This window comes from Pteropus alecto, unplaced genomic scaffold (assembly GCF_000325575.1).
Source record: "Pteropus alecto unplaced genomic scaffold, ASM32557v1 scaffold177, whole genome shotgun sequence".
Taxonomy (NCBI): domain Eukaryota; kingdom Metazoa; phylum Chordata; class Mammalia; order Chiroptera; family Pteropodidae; genus Pteropus; species Pteropus alecto.
Window position 1 is genome coordinate 3,867,766 of NW_006442207.1, and position 22,939 is coordinate 3,890,704.

Genomic DNA, 22,939 nt, shown 5'->3' on the forward strand with positions numbered 1-22,939 from the left:
CGAACGGTTCCCCAAAGCTGGATGATCACTGGACTCTTTTGGGGGAGTGTCTTTTTAAAAAATATCCATTTCTAGACTTCTCTCCCCCAAAACTCTCATGCTTATTTAATAGTTTCTGGAGGGTTCCCAAATGTGATGTGACTCAGCCAGGTTGTAGGCCCTGGCCCAGATGAATTCCAACAGCCCTCCCTCCTGACCTTGGCCCTGAGAGATTATTGTTTCAAAGCCAGTAGCAGTGGACAAACATGTATGGGCAATGGCTCTGTCCTTGGACATTTGAGCCAGCAGGAGGTGCTCATTGTTGCTACAGCCGCTACAGCTGCCGAGTGACTGTAATTCTACCTGAATTGGAGGCCTCCTTCACAGTTGACAGATGCATTCGTGTAGAATTTCATTTCACCCTCTTAGCAATTCTGGGACATCAGTCAGGAATTAGTGTCCCCATGTATAAGTGACTCCGAGTCCCAGAGTTTAAGAGACTTTCCTGGGTTAACATTGCAAGGCTGAGATTGGAACTCAGGTTTTCTGATTCTACATCCAGCTCTCTTTGTACCTCGCACATGCGTGCCAGTAGCGGAAGGGAGCGAATCCGCGTGGGCAGAGAACATAGGAAACTACTTGAAAAGGGTCGTTTATGAAATAACGAAACTCAGAGTTCAAAAGACGGGGCCCTGCGTTGAGAACTGGACTCCGGCTTGTCCCATAATGGGTCCAGATAGGATTCAAGTCTAAACATGTAAGCTCAGATCAGAGGCAAGGCCTTGACGAGGGTGAGACCAGTGAGAGTCCTGGGGGCTCTCACTGTCAGGGTCATGCAGCCCAGGGTCATCTCCCGAGAACCTCTTTGGTGTGTGGCCTGGGTGCTTCCTGGCCTCACTGTAGTCCTGGAACCGTGATCAGACGCAAAGAACCTGTGCTGCTTGCGCTATGAACTCTTCACTCCCCGAGGCCCATCTCACAGAGCAAGTTCTGAGTCGGCAGATGTCACCTGCACCTGCCTATGACCTGGTCTTCCTAGCTGTTCACTCCAGGCAAGTCACTTAATCTGGGTTTTATCTGAGTGATGGAAAGCAACACAGCACCCTGAGGGGAGAGGAGACCACCTCAACTCACAACTTCTCAAATCTGGGGGCGTAAGAGTTTAAAATTCTACTTGATGACTGGCAGCGAGCACTGTGGAGTTGACTGAAGTCTAGATTTACGACCTGTGAGTGGATTACAGTTAATTACTACCATTAGGCAGCCGAAGGGCAACCTAAAGGAGGGATAGCAGTCGTGAAAGAAGCTTGAATTTTTTTCTTAGGTTATTGCTCTGACTCAGATGTGTGGGGATGTTTTGCTTGTGAGTTTTCCATTTCCAGTTGACACAATCACACATTCGAAAAACTCATGTCGATGAAGATTATCGACAAATTGGCCAATTGCAAGTAAGTAGGTGTGGAAACTGTCATAGGGCTCTTAATTAATGACCTTTTTTTAAAAAAGCTATCTGCCTGCTGATAACATACGTGCAGAAGGCAGTATTTTTGCAAAATGCACTGTTGTTGATGGATGTCTGGTGTGAAAGGAAATTATCTTCCTGATAAGAAGCTAATACTACTTTTTAAACAGATATTTACAGCATTGTTGTATTTCTCCACAAGAGACTGGGTCCCAGCACGGTGATACATTCAGGTCACCTATTCAGATGTCCAGGACAAAGTCTAATTCAGCATAATTTACCACATAGGTCTAGGGCACTGAAAGAGTTAATGCTTGACCTATGACCAGTTCTCTTGGGGAAGGGCCTTAAGCTTGAACAGGAATTTATGGCATTTAAAATGTTTTTTTTTTTTTTTACATGAAGAATTTCTCATTTGGAAAATGGAAAATGTTACGGTGTGCCCTGCTGAGTGACTTGTTGGAACATCCCTCCGCTAGTGAGTGGAGGTGAATCATTCCCTTTACTATCTGGTTGCCCATAGAAGCAGTGCGTTCTCCCTTCTCAAAATGAGGCACGTTTATTTGTTTGGACCATATCCAGCTGGCCGGCTGACTTAAGACATTTTGGCCGGGGCTCCTGCAAGAAGTGAATTGGCGTCGAGTACAGCGAGCAGAAGGCATGAAGAAAGGAATGAAATGGTTGGAATAATCTGGAGGGCAATGTCTTTCTGTCTCTAGGCGCCCGTTTCCACCCGGAGACCGAGTCACATTCAATGGGAGAGACTGCCTCTGTCAACTCTGTGCCCAGCCGATGTCCGCCAGCCCTAAAGAAGCCTCCTGCTCCAGCAGTAAGTGCCCCCAGCCACCCGTTGACATGAGTTCCTCATGGCTCAAAGGTAGCTTAGGTGCTTTCCTTTTTGCAAAACTCTGTTAGCTGGGGCCGAGAGTCATCCTGTATGAGGTATTTTCAATTGTAAAACGTAAAACCTTGACTAAAACTCATGCAGTGAGAAGGATCTTCCTCATTTCAAAAAGACGTACATAGAACTGGACATTCACCTGTGCATTTTGGCAGTATATGAGGGAAAAAGAATTATAAAACTTTAAATTAGGAATGCTGTCCCTTAGTCATGGAGGTTGCGATGTGAGAGCATTTGACGATATTTCTGTATTGGTAAAAAACTGTCCCCACTGTGCCTCGGGCAGCTCTGATGATTTATACTTCTCCTTAAATAATTGTTTATTCTGTCTTACCCTTAAATATTCTTTATTCACCTGAATGGTTTCTGATGTTTATTCATTGGACAGATAATTTTCGAGTGCCTGCGATATGTATTGTTTACACTGGTGACGTAAGCATGACCAGAACAAATTCAGCACCCTCAACAAGCTTACTTTCTAGTGGAGCAGATAGACCAATGCGTTCAAAAGTATTATGTGAAGAAAAAGTAGGAAGAAAAAGAGTAAGGGGACTTCATTTATATGGGATTAGGGGGGGAGACTCCTCTTAAAAGGTGACCCCTAAGGAGACAGCTGAAACAAGAGTGAGAATAAGCTACACATATGCGGAATGTGTAATTCTTTATGACAAGGTCTTGTCCAATCTGTGGGAATCCAAAGAAAACCAACCTTCCCAAAATAAAAATAGTGGCCAATGCCACTGTTTCTTCTAGTAAATAACAGTGAGTAGGCCAGCGAACCTTCAAGTGAGATGTATTCTGAACTATGGGCACCAAGAATGGAAACTCTACTTCTGCCTGCTTCCTGGGCTATTAGGAAGTGGGCTAGAGGTTGGCCTTGGCTTCCGTGGATTTTGCTAGTCCTCGGAAAACCTGGAACAAATACCTTTAAGCCCTGCTGGTCTCAGCGCATAAGAAGGAGACAAGGCACTTCTGCTCCGGAGGAATTCTGTGCAATTTATAAGAGTGATTCCAAATCTTCCCGTTAAAGTCGAAGAATCCTGATACCTGTTAAAAATAAGAATGTTCTGACGAAATCATTTGCATAGAAATTAGATTTTGACCATTGGGAGAGAAGAAAATAAATGGTAGTATATCTCACTCAACACGACTTGATCCTTAACATCAGGATGTGTATGCCCTGCTGGTCTTATTACCAGCCTGGGTAGAGCAGAGGCTACAAAGCAGCACATAGTCCCAGACCCCAAGTAGGATTTTGAGTCCTTCACTGTCTTGCCTACCCTGCCCCGAGCAAGTCATTGGGAAGGTGACCTGGGGTGGGAATAGTCACCTCCAAAGCAAGGAAGGCTTGCTTTGAAAGAACATTACCAAAAACATTCGAGGAATTCTTTAGACTCATTAAGATAAAAGATTTCGTGAGTCCCAGGTGAGGATGACAGATACGACAGAGGATCATGTCCACAGGCCTATAATAGGAATGGCTGTGTCCTTAAACTCTGCAAATTCAGCAGGTCTTCCAGTCCAACTGTCTTTCTTGACAAGTGGGGAAATTGAGGCCCATGGGCATACCCAGCCTTTCCGGAAATAAGGTCAGGTTTGAGGCAAGTCTTCGGGCTCCTGGTTTGGGGCTTTCTCTTTCATTTCATCTAATATGCCTCATTGTTTGGATTAAGAAGCAGAAGTGGGATATTTTTAAAGGCTTCCAGCCCTCTCCATCCATGCAGTTTGGGAACCCATTTCCTGGTCACCGCTATTCCAAAATGGTTATTCCAATTTTTATTAAACATCTCTTTTGCTTTATCTATACTTTCTATTTTTATGTGACATACATGTTATGCACGTAAATAATAAAAAATTTTAGTGCAAAAAACATATATTCAAATATTAATTGTAATAATAGATGTAATAATAATTGTTTATGTACAAATTTTTAGATCTAATAATAGATGTAATAATAATTGTTTATGTACAAATTTTTAGATCATATTTTCTCCTTGGCTCCCAGTGGGTGAAATCCCAATTCTATGCAACTGCTTTGATCAGTTTGTTGTTATTCTCAACAAGTACTTGTCTATTTAGATAAGTACTCAAATAGCATTTGTGGGGCATGTGGATACGGGTGTCTGTCAAGAAGAAAGCTCTTATATGTAGAGACACACATGCAAAACATCCAGGCAAGGCAGGCACGCAAATACTAGAGTAAGAGAATTTTCAGCAAGTTTCTGAAATTCACTAGAGCAAAATTAGAAGAAACGGTCATTATTTGTAATTCTCGAAGAATTGCCTTGTACTTTAAAACTATCCTGATGTGACTTTGATTCTTATTTAAAAAAAAACAACAACAAAATTAAGTCAGCAAAGCTTCCTAAATAAACGCAAAAAAAACGAAACTCTTCTTTGATAAAGTTCACAGCGTTGATGAACTATATCAGAGAGCCAGGATCCTCTTTTTCCTTTGAAATGTTCTTTCAGAAATGAGTTTGCTCCTCTGAACCGCGATTTTATTTCACATGCTGTGCTGGTTTTCCATAATCACCGAATAGCAGGTGAAGACAGCGTTAAGAGGGAGAGAAGCGAAGAGTAGCCAACAGACGCCGAGTAATTTACACGAAATGGTCTCAGTTTGAGCTTACTAGATAGAGATGCAGTTTCTATTTTGGCCGTTCAGGGGCTGCCATGTGATTTAGGGAGAACTCCCAGCAAAATGCCTGTGATGTCACAGGCACTTGGCTCTGAGCTTCCTTCCACCTTACAATAATCCTGCTCACCTTTACATCTATTTTATTTTCTTTGTCAAACGTTTCCATAGTACTCCTTGTGTATCAGGCACTGTGTAACCGTTCTAAAAATTTTAACTCATTTAATTCCCTGTAGGGTGGTAGTTTTCACAGATGAAGAAGCAGAGTCATAGAGGTTAAATGATTGTGCCCAAGATTGCACAGATAGTAAGTGGCGGAGCTGGGACACAAACCTCAGCTTTCTGGCTCCAAATGTCATGCCCCCATGCCTGATATTTATTTTACAACATTGCGACCACTCTCTCATTTTCAAAGATGGCCGTGCTGGGCCTTGGAGCAGTGACCTGGCTTGTCTGCAGATTTGTCCACACGTCCCACCTCCAAGGGATGTGCACTTTCTACCTGTCACGGTTGCCTCCCTGTCGTAGCAAGATTTGGTGAATGGAAACCATCAGGAAGTTATTCATAGAAACAAACTACTTCAATTAAGGATTATTGCCCCTGAATTAATTAAAACTCTTGCTGCATCCAGTCTAATGCAATTTGAATTTAATAAGCAATAAACCTTTTATAACATGGAGAGGATAGTAAGTTACCTCACAGGGTTGTAATGAACATTACTTACACTACATCCACTAGCAATAAAAAAAAAAATCAATTGCCTGTGTCTAGCTGATCCATACTTTAGAAATACAAATGTATGTCCAGAAGACAGTAGACTCTACCAGAGGTTCCAGACACTCCTCTAAGGCTTAATTCCACTCCATTGTCCATGTATTTGCCAGTAACTGAGGAACCAGATTCCCTGGGTTAAGGAGCCATGTGAGGGGGAGTCTCTGTGTGTGACAACCTAGAGCATGGGGAATCAGGTTGGATTGTCATTTGCTACGCGGCTCCTGTCTATTTCAGGTAACTGAGCAGGAGTGGGCTGCTGTCTACAATTACTCTTTCCATTTCAAGTGGCGTCTGACTAGTGTCTGATTGCGAGTAGGTTGGGTGGATTGATGTGAGGAACACCCACACGCAAATACACCCAAACCCATCTTCTCTTCTCTCCCCTCCGTATAGCATTGCCGTTCTGACTGCCATTGGAACTCCTGCAGGTCTCAGGACAAATGCTCTACTTGGACTGAATTTAAATCATTTCAGATAAAGAGTCACATGCATGTTTTCAAAAGGAAGGAAAAATTTCTCAATTATTTTACTTTTCTATTTGGTGCAATAGCCTTTAAGAGTTGCAAGATAATTTTCCTTTTTATGTTCTCTCTCAAAAAATCGTTTGCCGGTCGAGTGGGATTTGTCTGCTGAGGCACCTAACAATAGGTGGAGTAGTGATTATCTAACACTTCTTAGCGGTCCCCTTACCTCTCCATCCTCTATTTTCCCATCTGTAAAGTGGGATCATGATAGATATGTACTTTGTAGGGTTAACTGAGTAAATAAAGTGCTGTATACTTATAATATACTAACTTACTCTTCAGGCATTAATTTCTGAATTTTTATGTAAACAGTTCCTACTTTTTGTAACTCTGCTCTCTTTACTCTTCTGTGGATGACAGCTGTCTTTATTTGCTCATTTGATATTTTCCACCAATATAAAAGCCAGCGAAGGCAGGGACACACCCACCCATATAGCCCATGGATTGTTGAAGTCTGACTTACAGTGATGTGTTTTATGGCAGGGTCTCCAAAAACAGATCTGCTCCTCCTTCTTTAGACACATTCTTCCTGTAGGACAGGGCGGCAGAGGAGGTTTGGTAGGGCACTGCTAAAGATTATGGGTTCTGGACAGGTTGATAGCCGGTTCTATTCCCAGTTCTACCACTTAACAGGCTGTGTTGCCTTGAGAACTCAATCTTTTTATGTTTCTGCTTCTTTGCCTATAAAATGGTAAGCCATGATAGTTCCTTTCTCAATGGGTTGTTGTAAGGATTAGTATAAGTATTTCTATAAGTAAAGTATTAGGATTAGTATAAGAGTCATGACATCTAGTAAGCACATCTGTATATTAACTAATCATTGTTCTTTAAGGAAGTTACGAGACTAGAACTTGAGCTTAGAGATACTAAGAATCAGAAAGGAAAGAAGGCAGAGGACATAGCATAATGGTTAAGAATGTGGGCTCTCCATTTCAGAGTTCCTGGTTTGAATCCTAGTCCTGCCTTTTCCTAGCCATGGAGCCTTGGGCAAGTTATTTGAAGTCACATAACCTCAGTGCCCTCGTCTAAAAATCGGAAAATAGCTGCTTCCAAGTGCTGCTGTGAGATTAAATAAGACACTGCATGGGAGGTCAGTGTAAACGTGGAGGGGACACTTGTAAAAGCAGTGCAGGGGGAACCCAAACAGAACAGAGGCTCTGCCGTTCCATGTCCCGAGAAGGGAAACTGGGAAGATAAGGCGGTGGAGCCAGGTCTCAGAAGACCCTGAGGGGTCTGGCAACGTGGAGCTCCTGAGGATAGCTGTTAGAGGATGACCAATGTTCTAGAAAGATGAAGATGGTAATGGCGGTAGTGGTATGCAAAATCGGTGATTTGGCATCGGTGATCAGGGTTAGGGAGACCACTTATTATGGGCACAGGTAATGGCTGTGAGAAAAGATGAGGAAGACGAATGAAAGGACCATGTCATAAAAAGTTATAGGATGTCATTTGTGCCTCCAACAAACATTTCTTCGAGCACCTACTATGCTCCAGGCACCAGCCAAATTCTTACCATAATATATTACTATGATACATTTGTCACAACTACAAAACCAACATTGGTACATGACCCATTTCATTTAAATTGTTTCTGTGTGTGTCCACCTCCACCACCAAGATAATGAATTCATTAAATATCAGGACCTTGTTGTCGTCCTCTCTTATACAAGGTCTAGCACACAAAGGCCTAGATCATCATTCTGGAAATTGAATCAAAGCCATCTCTATCTCTAAACAGGGCTAATATAACAGTCTCCTATTTTTAAATGAGTTTAAGTGTTCATCGTAAAATAATACAAATATTACAGAAAAGTGCAAAGGAGATAAAAATCACTGAAATTCCATCATCACGTCCATCAACATTTTGGTGTACATTCTTCTGGATATTGCTCCAAGTGCTATAGACATATGTACAATTGTATATTCTTTCCCATAACATTTTGATCACGTGTCCTCTCATCAAAAACCAATTATTCTTTTGAGTGTCACACAAAAGGCCGAAAGCCTTGCATTTGCTTAGGCCCCTTGGCAACAGGGCCAGCTCACAGGTGTCCATGCCGAAGCTGCGCTTTGCATTTCTATGATGGCGGTTATTACCATGTAGCCATAATGCTTTGTATGTTTATCTTTCTAACCAGACAATGAGCTGCTGAATAGCAAGGACTGTATTTTTTTTTTTTGTCCTTATGAATAGTGCTGTGCACACAGCAAGTGCACAAATGTTCATTTAGTGAATGAATTGATGCCATCCCAGGAGAGCCTTTGAGGAAGTAAATCTCAGCTGCCAGGGCTGCGATGTTGAGTTGTGACAGCTGCTTGAATGAAGAAGTTTTGTCAGATTGCATAGGTACTGCATGGGTGCATGGGAGGAAAGGTGTATTGACATATTTAAACTTTCATTTTCATATCTTATTCATAAGCTTTTCTCATTTAATAAAAGGGGAAGAGGTTATTGCTTCAGATAAATGTATTGGTTACAGAATCACAAGTTTTTTGTTTTTTGTTTGTTTGTTTTTAAGTAGAAAAGTCAGGAAATGTATTTCCCCAACTTTGAGTATGAGCTTGGAGGGAGGCCTCACCTTTCTGGGCATTTAGAGTGCCAGCCCCTGGCCTGGAGGGGCAGGGGTCCAGCCTGGCGTGGCAGATCTAGTATTGCTCTCCTGGGTACGGATTGGGGTGTGGAGAGAATTTAGGATTTACACAGTAGCCAGAGGTTTACTGCAGAGAGACAAGGTATGTTGCAAAGAGGAACATTAGTATTCAGATTTTTCAGACTGAAATCTATAACATTTATGAGTCAGGCATAAAGACCCCAGAGTGGCACATCTTTTCACGTAACCAGAGCATCTATTATCTCAGTCACGAGACAGGAAGAAAACTTTCTAATTTATAGGGAATGGGTATAAGTAATGGGAAAAAAGTGAAAGTGTGTATAAAAAGTGTTTTCAGTGGACGGAAAGTTAATGGCATTTTGTCGTTTGCAGTTTTCATTTCATTAGCTACGCCTCTTACGTAATAAGACCCACACCTAGCAAGTTATCAGTAAAACTGGAATTTTAATGATTGAAACAGAAGTCATTCTTCAGTTTATTTTTAATTTTTCAGTAGCAGTAAATATTTAGCTATTCAAAGGACTGCTATGTATACCTGTAGTTATATATTCCTATAGTTGTCCCAGAAGGATATCAAGAAATTGTTATTAGTACTTGTCTCCAGCAGGGAGGAAGGGAGTGGCTAGGAAACAGGAAGAAAAGGAAATTAGGTTTGCTATATGAAAAAAAAAAAAATTAACCATATGTATGTTTCACCTTTTTAAAACCAAAGTACATTAAAAATAACATAAGGTTAATTTTACAAAATAAAAGGCCCATTCTAGACTGAAGTCTCACTGCAGTTTGCCCTTGGTATGACCTCAAGCCATGTGGTATCAGGTGACTAGTCACACGATGAAAGTACTGAAACTGACATTCTACCCCTTTTCTCCTTCCTGTCTTTGGAATAGAGTGACTGAGCTAATGTTTGCTAAGGACTGCTCTATCTGAGAAACTGACATAGAATTCAAGCATGATTTCCTTTTTGGCAGGAGCCCATGATGCTGGGTGACCATAGCCAGTTAAAGATTTATTATGAAGCTCCTTACCAGTTACAGTTTATAACTAAATTAGGGTAATCAGTGCAAGAATAAAGCTTCCTGGTACAATTTTTTTTTAATTAAGGGAAAGTTCACATAACATAAAATTAACCACTTTAAAGTGAACATTTTGGCACAATCACAGTGTCGCACAACCAACACTTCTATCGAGTTCCAAAACATTTTCAGCACTCCAAAAGGATACCCCACACCCAATAAGTAGTTACTCCCTATTCCCGCCTTCTCTCAGGCCTTGCTCTGTTTCCTGTTTCTATGTATTTACCTGTTCCGGATACGTCATATAAGTGGAGTCATACATAAGTGGTCTTTCGTTTCCAGCTTCTTCCACTCATCAGAGTTTTCAAGGTTTATCCAGCTTGCAGCGTTTATCAGTATTCCATTCCTTTTTAATGGCTGAATAATATTCCATTGTATGGCTAGACCACGATTTGTTTATCCATTTATCTCTTAATGGACGTTTAGGTCATGTCCACTATTTGGCTATTGTGAACGGTGCTGCTGTGAACAGGCACAGATGAGTATTTGTTTGCGTCCCTATTTCGGGTCTTGGTACAATTTTAAGAGGGGTTTGCTAGAACCCCGCTTGAAAGCAGTGGCTGCCAGTTTTTCTAAACCTCCCCTGGAAACCGTTGGGCTGGCGTTCGCTCGTGCTCATAGCGTGGCAGGCTGTGGCGTGGACGCCACCAAGTGGCCCCACACAATTGCAGGTAGCAGCCTTCATCTGGGGCGCCCGTCTTTCTTCCTCCCTCGTTTGCTTGCTCTCCCGCTCTTCCTTCCTCTGTTCCCCCCTCTTCCTCCTCCACTGCTGGCCATAACTTGAGTAGAGGACTACTTGAGCACAGCCCACTAGTAGAAGTCTGACCCCAAAGTTTCCAAACCCTGCGCAGAAAAGGTATCAAAAGTAGAACTCAGGCTTTGAGCTTCGGTCACATTAGTTCTGTCTTCCTGTGGAAATATGTATAACGATTGCCTTTTGAGGGGTGGCTCAGGGATCAAACAATGTTTGCAAGGCTTGTCTAGGTCATACATTGTAACCAGAAAGGAGAACTGCTCCAGGCCACAGAGGAGTTTCTGATAGAGCCATGTGCTATGTGATGTCACCAGCCCTGTCCTGGGGTGGCGCCACGGCAGGAACACCCTGCATACTGAAACTGTGGCAGACCTTTCACTCATGATGGTTAGATATCAATCTCCTTAAGGCTTCCATGAGACCTAGTCTCTTCTGAGAGCACCCCCTGATTGGGTGGTGCTGGGCTTTGTTTCCATCACTTCTCATCTTCCTCTTGCTGTGCTGCTGGCATTTTCAGTCAAAAAAGAATCCTACTTTTAGTCTCGGGTCAATCCTTGTGATGTTCGCATCATCAGAAATGATGCTGAACAACCACATGGGACAGATGGGCACTGACATTGCGGGGCTGGCAGTGCCATGATCCGCTGGGCCTGTTCTCCACCAGCTGGGCTTTTGATATTGTTAGTTTGGAAGTTTGAAGTCGTGAGTGTCCTTATTAGGATGACGGTTGAGTCCATACATTTAGCCTCTTCTTTTAGTTATAGTTCTGAAAACGTGCGTGTGAACACACGCGCGCGCACACACACACACACACACAGTTCTCTTCGATATGATCTTAAACCTACAACTGGAGCTGATGACAAAATAATATTCATGTTTTACGCTAACATTTTTTATTTCCCATTCAAGCATCTCTATTACTCCCCAGTAAATACAGGTGTGTTATTATTTTTATTTGTTGTTTGCAGAAATGGAAGAACAGCTCTTCGAGAGATTCTTTCGCAAGGCAGTGGATACTGTCTTTGAGCAGTTCTCAGTTCAAAAGTTCTCGGCTCCTAACCTGTTTTCAGCATTCTTTTTAAAGCATATGTTCTGCTCCACAAACGTATACTCTCAGATATGTGACGTCCTTACTGTACAAGGCACCCATGTCATTCACCCTGTTCCGAGCAGGCCACGAGAAATGCAGCCTCCATTGGCCCATCGGAATCAGTTACTGAGTCCAGTCCTGAGCGCTGTAGCATGTTTGTGGGCAGTCAGAGCCATCCTTCAAAGGTAATTAGCAGAGATTCTCAGACTCGATTCGGAGAGTGTAGGTCTGGGTTGGTACCAAGTCCATTTCTTTGATGGTCGCCTTCAGGCCCAGCAGCATTAGCCGTGGGATTCCTGCTTAATCACTTCATAGTCAATAAAGGGAGAGGAAAGGCAAACCGTCTGGCTCCTTCTAACTTCCCATTCAGATCCTGGGCATGAATACAGGAAAAAAACACACCCAATACCAATTAAAGGACAGAGCATCTTGACCTTGAGAATCCCTAATACTCTTTACAGAATTCAGCGAGCACTGGTTTAGAGATCAGAATTGGAAGTTTCAAACGTATAAATGGTCTATATTTATGAGTATTATGACCAAGGTAATTGAAATTCTATAAGTGTGCAGGATATACACTTAACTGAAATTCCATAAGTATACAGAATATAGTCTTTAAAAGGAGAAAAGAGGATTCTTTGCCAAATATTAAATTATAGAGAACTTGGAAAATGGCTGTTGCCAGGCCTGCCTTCAGCAGATGTCAGATGAATGCTGGTCATCTGTCGCTATTATGGCCCATGAAAACGTGTTTGTTGTGCAGTATTTGTCTTCCAAAGACAACAAGAACCTTCCTTAAAATAGCAGGTCAGAGGCTGCTCTGGCTTGCGATATTTCCATCGTGGCCATCAAGCAAAGGGAGCAACTGACCTAAGCAGGGACATGAGTGGTTATGGAAAGTCTGGTTCAAGGTTACATATTCAGGCAGCACATAACCCTTTAAAAATAATTCTGGGCCATTTTTAGTGAATTTGAGATGTAAATTATAGCATCGAGACCCCTTTTGCCACAGAGGGGCAAATACATTGCACCTACGTGAACGTTCTGCCCACTCCCAGACCCCCCACCAATATTTCTCTTGTGATGTCATATCTCTTTTTTTTTAGTTAATGGCAGCATATAGCATTTCAGAAGTTTACTTTTTAAAAATAATAGCTGTCCTGTCTTATTGTGGCCCCATACCTGGGTGTCAGCTATGACATGATAAAAAAGAAAATCGTGAACTTATTACAATGACTTGGTTTAAACTTTTTTTAAAAAAAGAAAATAGACTGTCACCAGTCAAAATTTGTCAACTCATGCATGTCTGGTTTGGAACCTGGCAATATTGAAGAGGCCAGACAAAGATGAAACAAAGTCAGCGTTCAATAATAGCCACTTGTTAGATCAACGTTCTCATCACTATGAAATGATGTGCCTTTTTGGTCAAGGAAAGGTTTTCAAATACTCAAATTCTTTATACCTTAAAGATATTAAACCTCTAGGCCAACTCTTATAAGAAGTAACCTGGGGAAAGTCTGGTTTTTTTTGTTGTTTTTTTTGTTTGTTTTGTTTTTTTAATCCATGGGTTTACAAACTGAAGGTCCTACAAAAGCAGGCCATGCTGGTAACATAGGTGCATGAGGTCAGTTCAAGTGTGACAACAGGTGCCAACTAACATTTAGACCCTGTGGAAGAATGGGCACCCTAGCAGACAGGAGAGATCTGTCCTGTAGGAAGTGGGCAGCCGTTACGTGCCTGCAGTTATTCCCATGAAGGAATCTGTGTATCAGAGGCTGATCTGACATGTGTTGAAGGCTTGCGTCGAAGGCAGCTTGTTAACCGAACAGAATCCGACCCACATTCGGGTCACTCTGCTCTCTGTCCCTTCTTCCTCTCTCTTTTGGACAGAACAGCTGTTCTCCAGCATTCTACCTTCTCCATTTTATCACACGAGATTATGGGAAATCCATGGCCCCGAGGAACAGTTGAATGACAAAATATAATGTCATTAAATTCAAGACCTCAAGTTAGCCAAACCCTGGAACTTAAATTTGTTTTTTGTTTTCCTTGACGCTCCCTAGATTGAGTCCCAGCCAGGCACAAAGCGCCTCTAGTTAACAGTCTATTAAAAGGACACCACTCGAATATTTTATAGGGTCTCCAAAGTCTTATTCCACTTTCTATTAATAACAACCTAAATCTGAAACGATTTTGTTTCTATTTATTTTTCATCCACGTGTATAGCCATGAACTTATGTGCTAATCTTTGTTGGTGACAAATAGAGTTTCTTTTTTATTATTTATGAAAAAGGATTATAGGGAAAGCTTGAATTTCCTGGAACTTCCATGGGCAACAATTTCAATACTGAAATTTGATTTTTTTTTTTTTATTTCTTTGTTATTAAAATTTTACAGCAAAGGAAGGAAATGCCCTGAACTGACTGAAGATCCTTGTGGACATTTTATAACACCTCAGTGTCTCGGGAAGCGTCATTTAAATTAGTAAACCCTGTGGTCCCTTTTATGATTTGTATTATTTTCACTATAAATCTGTATTTATACAGTCTTTCCCCTCAAGTGAACCTCATGCTCAAGTTCCAGCATGGCTGTTTTTGTCCACAGCAGAAGAGACAATAACCAGGGGAACAAACCCACGATTAAAGGTTTAAACCCAGAGAAGCCTGGTAAGCTGTAGAGGCCTGGGGTTCGTGCACCTCCGAGAACAGAAGGTTCTCCCTCTGCAGTTAACTGGACATTGTTTAGCTGCGTGGCCTTGTGCAAGGCCAGGACCCACCCTGGGCCTTAGCTTCCTGAGTGTAAAATGAAGTCTTTATGTCAGATGGTCTTCCAGGTCCCTCTGGCCCTCAAATGTTCTATGATCTGTAAAATGTGAATAATCACCGACCTTCCAGAAAGCCCTAAGAGTGAACTGAGATAACAGAAGTGCAAGACCTTCTAAAAGTTAAAAGCTGAATACCACTAATAATAATAACGTTAATATGATGACGATGATGGGACCAGAGAAACAAAATGCCTTCCGCAGAGGCTGACAGCGAGCTGTAGTTATTTGTGAAGGGGAAGAGGAAATGTACGTTTTATGAGATTATTACAACTGCGAGAACAACGCACACTGAGTGTCTACCATGAGCCTGTCACCCCGCTCAGTGATCACGCACATTCCCTCCAAACCTCACAGCAGGCCCGGAAGGTGGGCGCTGTTAGCCTGCACCTTTCACAGACGGAGAAACCAAAGCCCCGTAGCTCGCCCGAGATGCTCCGATTCAGTGTCAGAGCTAGAATTTGACTCCAGGCCTTTCTGCCTCCAAAGCCTTTCATCACTGTGAGTTGTACGCTCACAATTAGTATACAGAATTAGTGTATAATTAGTGTATAGAAGGGGCCAAAACGCACATAGGACAAAACAATGAAAAACCTTGTTTTTTCCTATTGCTACTTTTATTATTATTCTCCATCAGAGCTCGCTTTCCCACCTGAATAATATCTTAGGCAGATCCCGTAGCTTTCTGGTCACTTTCAGCTCTTAAAAAGTCCGATCTAGTTGAAAACTTTATTCTCACATTCATCTCAGCGCTGCAGTTCAGCTCAGGCCCGACCCAAACGGGAGACCTGCAGTGAGGAAGAGGACATAGCCTCTTACTCCTTCTTTACCTCCTTCCTGTCCTACCCATGTCTCTTTTGGGGTCTGGGCTGGTGGGAGGGGGATTAGAGGTAGAAGGGACAAGGTGTTATAACTCTGGCATTGTCATGCTTCTCTTTCAGCTAATATTGGCTGAGGCGCATCTTGAGTTCTTTGTCAAATGTGAGCAGTTTCGGGCTAACCTGTTTTATTGGCCCTTGCCGCCTTCCCACCCGCGGGTCCTGCTCCCTCGTGGTCTCCTTATAGCCTCTTACTAACGAAGCCGTCCACCCTTGGCAGGCAGCTTTCTCAGGTGGGTTCTTTCAAGATGCTTGGGCATGGGTACGAGCCAGAGGACACAGGTGGATCCGAACAGGTGCATGCCACTCTCACGTGTCTTAGCCTGTCGACAAGGAGGACTCCGGCAGCTTCCTGCCTTGCAAATCTTCCAGAGTCAAAGGCTCCAAACTTTTTGTTTGTGAATGCATCTACTCTGCAGAACATGCCACTTGATTTGTCCCAAATATCTAACATCAAACTTCTCTTGGATCCCATGGCAGCACTAGGGCCCGAGCGTCCCCACACACTAAACATCTCGGGAGGGAGCAGGAGGCCAGCCTCCCCCTCTCTCAGGGTCCTCCGATGCCTCTCACAGCAGGAGGGGGGGAACACCACCACACCCCTGCTGCGTAGACAGCTCCCTGATGACTCTCTTCCATGCCTTTTCGAATTTCTGATTTCAGAGGTAAGCGGGTAATAGGGGTTGAGAGTCATCAGGTGGGTTCTCTTGTATTTTAGTAAGTCCAGCAAGGCTATTTCAAGACACTAGGAAAAGTCCCATTCCATTTTCTGGAAGCTTTGATGCCACCTGGGAAGCTGGTCTGAATGGCGGTGTCCACCTCCGTTCCTGGTTCCAGGCGTGACTGCAGCATGCAGGCCCAGGAAGGTGGGGACGCGTGGGGATTCAGCAACTGCAGTTCCCTCTCCTAGAGCTCCAGGTCCTCAGCCTTCTTCCCCAGAAAGGCATCTTCGCAGAATGAGACATCTTTTTTGGCCCTTACTCTTCCCAAATGAGAAATTCTAGAAAGACAGAAATGGTTCTCAAGGAGAACGTAGATATTCAGGCTGACAGGATCTTAGTGCTCCCCAAGTGACGACATCTTTCTTAGCTTGGGAACACCGGTTTCCTTCCTGAGAGCCATTTGTCACTTTCTTCAGCTTAAATACTTTTGAAGCCCAGGTGTCCATGGCCCTATGCCAAGTTTAAATACAAAAAAAAAAAAAAAAAAAAGATATATTAGAGGAAATAGGCAGGATCCCTATTCTCAGGAATATTTATTGTCTTTGAACAAAATGATATAAATATGAAAACCAAGTGTGTATTTGGTTGTTGGTTTAACTTGGACGTGAGTAGCTGAATCCCTGCTTTCCTATTGGCTGCTGGTGTGGAGAATGAAAAGGTGGGGGCGGAGTGTTTATGTTTGTTGTCGCTTTTCTTTTTCACATTCGGAGATTGTTTGCCCTTGATAGAATACTGGCTAGTCGCTAGGGGGTTTGATTTCTTTGACGCTGCTCCATATTCACCTATTTCTGACTTTGGCAATAATTCCGGTGCCAATCACCAGCTTTCTATATTTATCAGCAGCTGCTTCTGTGATGTGGAAACAATTTTCTCAACAGCTGAAAAACATGAAGATAGAGAGTAGGACATGTTGTTCTTTATAAAGGAGCTTAGTTGGAAAGCACGGAAGGAGCGAACAATCCAACACAAATCTTTTTCGTCTCTGCATCTTTTTCCACTTTGCCCAGCAGGACATCAGGCTTAAATGGAGAATATGGTTTTGTTCAGAGAGGAATGGATGGGTAGCCTCTGTGGAATATCCCGGAATACTTTACATCAGCTGATGTGGGCCAGTATTGTACTTGCTAAGGGGTGGTCTTTGTTGACTTGCTTGATTTATGTCCTGAGGTTTGGGAAGCAGAAGCTCATCCCCAGCCTCTTCTTCCAGCCCAGCCTTACCAGCTGGTCGGCTCCAGGCATTCAGCCTTTGGTGAATGCTTCTCTATAAACCATTATCAAAATCAGTTACAGAACGTCTGCCCTCCATTGGACACTGCAAGGTGTGGAGGATCAGAGAAGTAAAGGACACCACCTGTGAGTCATAGGCCTCTGGACTATAAGGCACTTTGACTAAATGACCGTGAAGAATAAATGGTCCCACATCTATAACCACATGGTGCCTGGTTCGTTGAAACCCTCAGTGCAGACTGATCAATGAGGTTGTTATTGCTCTCGGATTGTGTCTCAGCTGCTTTTGGAGCTCTGGAATATCTGGACATCCATGTGCTTGTAAAGAGAGCGAGGCTTAGAGTCAAGGAACCTGATATTTAGCGCCAGCTCTGCCCCTTCCAAGTAAAAGGGGAACCACCGTGAATGCCCAACACGTGCCAAGTGTTCTGATTGCTTTAGAAAGCACGAGGCAGGGTCTCTCCTCTCCCTCATAGCAACCTAGGAAGTAGGTCAGCATTTCAAAGATGAAGAAGTGAGGGTCCAGAGACAGTAACTTGCCCGGGTTAGTGTCCAAGTCTTCCTAACGCCAAAGCCGATGTTCTCACTGCCCACGTGCCTGCCCTCTCCCTCGACCTCACGTCTGTGCAGGGGGTGACCTTGAACCGCTAGGCCAGTCTCTCTGACCCCAACTGGCTTCAGTCGTAGAATTGAAAAGCCATCTCAAAAGTTTATTTTCTACTTAAAAAAGTTCTACCAATCAGCAGTTTCCTTATTTTAAATCTGTACTGCCACCTAGTGGGCATGATCTAATCAGAATAATAAAGAAAAATTTGAGTTCAACTTGGATTAAAACTGTCAACTCATCTTATATACATACAAACATTATGGCCTTCCATTTTTATCTTTATAGTAAACTACTAGATGTGAGATCCCCTTTTTAAGATTTTTGGTGAGATGGTGGCATACATATAAGCTCCAGCTTTTTAAAAAATATATGTAATGCTTTGTGACCGTATGATACACACTCACCTTATAATGGGCTATACTTAAAGAAATTCTGATCTGCAATATTTATAACATATAGCAGATGTGTTTCTAACTTTATAAATATTTACTCATTGTTTTTTTACATTCTCACAGCAAAACAAAAATTTAAACAACACAGGATGTAAGCTAAAAGGTAAAATCCTCTTTCGTAGAGAGAAGTGTCTTAAGAATTTTTAGGTCGTTCTTAAAGGAATGTTCTATGCAAGTATGTGCACAAACACACATACTTTATTTTTTTACTGCTTTTCTATTAATGAGCTTATGCCATGCATACCACCCTACAGTTTGCTTTTTTTACTACTCTATTTTGAACATCTTTCCATGTCCACATGCAAATCTACCTCATTCTTTTTAACAGCACATACCATTCCATTATTGACTATGCTATGACTACTGGTCTCTCATGAACGTCCATACCGGCTGTTTTCAATGTCGTTGCTACAAAAAAAAAAAATGCTACAGAGAATGCATGTGTATTCAGGGGACACACACACTCTCTCTTTTGCAAATTTATTTGTCATACAAAATCTTAGACATGAAATTACTGGGTCTAAAGGTACATTAATACTCATTGACCAGAACTCACCACAAACACATCTACAGTTACAAAAATAAAAGTCAAGTTGACTTAACAAATGGCAGCCAGAGAGACAACCAGAGGCATTGTGGGTTATCTCTGGGTGGTGCCTGGAGGAACTTTTATAGGGTTGGGCTTTTGCTGGGTGATTTCAGCAAGATTCAAGGGAGGGGAGGAGGTGGGGAGGCAGTTCTGGGTTGGGTGTAGTCAGGCAACAGCAGCAGGTCAGTGACTGGGCATCTTAATAAGTTTTTCTAGGAGGAGAGAATTAAAGCTGGGCTAGAAGTGTCGTTAGTAAGGGAGCAGCCATGACAATGCAGTCAGAAGAGGGGCTTTAACCATTCTGTGGTTAAAACCAGCCAAGCGGCCATGTCTGGACATTGCTTTATTCCGTGAGTGCTTTTGATGACCAGCTGGGGACATCCTGGCCAGCCTGCCAGCAGCACGTCCTTTCACTGGTACATTGGTTTTAAATGTCTGTAGATGTTTAAGTTGCTTGTAAAAAGGTTGCACCAATTTACATTCTTCTGGATTCCTCTAAAGACTCAACTTCCCTAAAAATGAAGTACTTAATACTCAGAATAATAATGGCAATTGTAATAATAACAAATGTTTATAAAGTGACTTCCTACGTGCCATTGACAGTACTAAACCCATTATTTCGTTGAATCCTCATCGGAGGCTTGAGACAGGCACTAATAACATCCCAGCTTCCATATGAGGAAAACAAGGCTTAGAGAGCGGGAAAACCAGCCTGGGCCACGTGGCTGGCCAACAAGGAGTTGACCTGGGCCTCCAAACCACCTCATTCCGAGGCCCACATTCTTTACTAGGAGGAAGCACTTTCTCCTTTACGTGTTTCATAGGCGTCTGCCAAGGAGAATTTAAACCTAAGGAACTAAGAGCCATTTAATTGATGATGACAAATCTTCGAACATCTGCTTTAGGATGGTAAGGAAGTAGAGTCCCGTTGACAAAAAAATGAGATCTATGGGCAGCATTCCAAGTCTTACGTATATAGTGTCAAGCGAGGCATCCAGCCCGAGGGACCTCGCCACTCGCATGTGTCCTTAATTAATAAAGGTTCTGAAAATCACAACCAAGATATGATAATTAAATATCCTCTGGGCCAGCTGGAGCTCAGGGGGTATTTAAGTAACCCCTAAGGAAGTAAACGGATGAAGGACGTCTATCCCCCTGGACCCACTGCGGTTCACGAAGTCTCCATGCCATGTGAGGATGGGGCCTGCGAGATGGCTGGGAAAGGTCTCGTGCAGGGAAGAAAGCGGGGTGAAATGAACCTCACGTAGATGTTCACTGAGCACTGGGCTTCAGAGCTGGCCTGAACGCTGGCATTTAACAAAACAGACGTGGAGTAACTGCTGGCTGCTGCTCTTTTTCCAGATTGTGCCGGTTGCGGAAGAGATATCAAGAACGGGCAAGCATTGCTGGCTCTGGAAAAGCAGTGGCACTTGGGATGCTTTAAGTGCAAGTCCTGTGGGAAGGTCCTCACTGGGGAGTACATCAGCAAGTAAGTGAGGCTGGGGCCCGGTGGGCCCCCTGTAGGCCCTGCTCTGGGGGTCCCACCCCAACCCATCGGACATAACAAAGGGCATTCACATCCCACAATCAATATAAACTTTTACTGTGAAACTCTTACAAAGAATTTTCCTCTGTGTTTGCCATAGTTTGCCTATTATAAATTTAATGAAATGTTAATCATTGCCTAATTTCACAGCGAATAAAGCTGACGTAATGTTATACTATCCACTGTAACCAATGAAGCATCTAGTTATTTTACCTTCACTAATTTTTTTTTTCCTCTATTTGGAACTGGTAAACCTTCCAGGTTTTCAACATATTTGCAGACACCCCAAAACACACACAGGGTCCTAGCCACTGAGGCTGTGAGGACCGAAGCATAAAACAGCCCCCCGGGAGCGGGTTCTTGTTTGAGTCAGATGCTGGGGTGGGCGATAACCAGAGTAAATGAAATCCAGCTATTTTTGTTTTGTTTTTTATGTAGCCTGGAGAAACTAGTTACAATGGTTACCTTTTGAGTTGAGCATGGGAACGTCCAGTGGCAATATGGAAGAATTTCCCCTATATACCTTTTTATGCATTAGAAAGTGTTCTCCAACCAGGTGAATAAATCACCTATTCAAAAATAGTAAATGAATTTAACTTAAGAATATAGCAAAAGAAACAAACAAAGTAGCTTGGGCCCCACCTTCTAGAAATCCAATTCCGTAGGTTGAGGGTGAAGCTGAAACGGTTGTATTAGAAAGGGAAAAACTCCTCAGGGGACTCTGAAGCACAGCGAAAGTCAGAAGACAGACATGCCCAGCTTTCAAACTAGCGCCGAAGCCTGCGCAGTAGCAGGTAACTGGGCTGCAGGGAGTGGTGCTTTGTAACTTGTCCATCCATGGCACACAGTGATGTTTTCACTGTGCAGTGAGGTGCATGAAGGAGGCCGAAGAGGCCAAGTGAGAAGGCCCGGGGCCCCTCTGGCCTCCTGAAGGCTGAGGCTCTGGCCTATGAGCGCAAGGGGGTGGTAGGGATAAGGCGGCCTTTGGGCCTCCTTGGAGGAAGATGAATGCTGAGACCACGTCTGAAGCGCATCCAGCCTGGTGGTGAGAGAATGATGCTAGGTATTTTCTAGTTAGGTCTGAGACAACCAAGGGATCCACAGTGGTTGCGTGGCGATTTGGCTGTTACTTCTGTGTGGCCAGGAGACCCACAGCGCTCTCTCTCTGGCTCCTTTGGTTTTGTGGATTTTGATCATGTCTAACCAGATCTCCAGGCATATGAAAGCTGGGTGGGAGAGACAAATGTTCTACTGCCATGTGGAGGAGGGCTGGAAACGTGGTTTCGGTGTCTCCCCCGTCCTGGGCCGCCTCTCAGGAGCCAAACGCTCTTTTGTCTTGCAGGGACGGTGCCCCGTATTGCGAAAAGGACTACCAGGCGCTTTTTGGGGTGAAATGTGAAGCCTGTCACCAGTTTATCACCGGGAAAGTCCTGGAGGTAAGTGACAGACAAGCTCCCCTCAGAGCCACCATCGTTTTTGCCAGAGGCCCTCCGAAACACATGAGAGTCTCTCTTGCCATTTTTTCCATGTTTTTCTCATCTATGGGGGAAAGAAAGTAGTTGCAGATGACTAAGCTCTTAGAGATTGAAACATGTTGTAGTATCTTCACAGGCGGTTTCTACTAAATGTTCACGTGGAAATTGGAATGATGGAGAATTGGAAGGGAAAGGAAAGAATGATCCAGGGGCTCTAGGGAATTATGTGGAAGGGAGGGTTATATTAGACGATTTTTATTTTTGGAAGTCAGGAGCGAGGACGTGAAGAGCACATTAGAGCCACACGTCTACGCGTGTATTCGTGCGGAAATGCTCATATGTGTGTCTGCGTGTGGACTCTGCATGCATGTGTGTACATGAGCACTCGTGCGTGTGCGTGGGAGGGCGCGTGTGTGCGGGTACACATGAAGTGTGCACAACGTGCGTGCTCTCTGGTGCACATGTGAGAGTGTACGGACTCGGGGAGCAGAGCTTCAGAACCGAAACTAAGAAAGGGGGGATGAAAGGTGAAGGCGTAGCCTCCTCCACCCTTCAAATCCACATCCTGTGTGACCCAGAACACCCTGCGGCCCAGGCCGAGCTGATGCCTGTCACATTTAGGTGTGACAGCCTCACACCAGGAGCTTGCTTCCTGCCTGCTCAGCAGTGGCCTTGCCTGCTTCGGCCTCCAGGCTGAGCCCGGCTCCTCCTAAACGAGAGGAGAGGCCGCCCGTGGAGCTACAGAGCCAGAGTTCAGAGGGAGTCACCGCCCCACTTCTCACGGGCCTGTGGGGCGTTCACCAACTCTGAC

At 43.5% G+C, this 22,939-nt stretch overlaps 1 protein-coding gene across 8 annotated transcripts in view; it reads left to right on the top strand.

Moving 5' to 3' along the window:
• ABLIM1 (actin binding LIM protein 1) overlaps nucleotides 1-22,939 on the top strand; it is a 256,869-nt gene that overhangs the window by 143,179 nt on the left and 90,751 nt on the right. For all 8 annotated transcript variants that reach the window (XM_015596345.2, XM_006920840.3, XM_015596347.2 and 5 more), the window contains 3 exons: nucleotides 2,161-2,270; nucleotides 20,470-20,596; nucleotides 21,996-22,089. In XM_015596345.2, coding sequence (XP_015451831.1) covers nucleotides 2,161-2,270; nucleotides 20,470-20,596; nucleotides 21,996-22,089 — 331 coding nt within the window. The remainder of the gene's footprint in view (nucleotides 1-2,160; nucleotides 2,271-20,469; nucleotides 20,597-21,995; nucleotides 22,090-22,939) is intronic.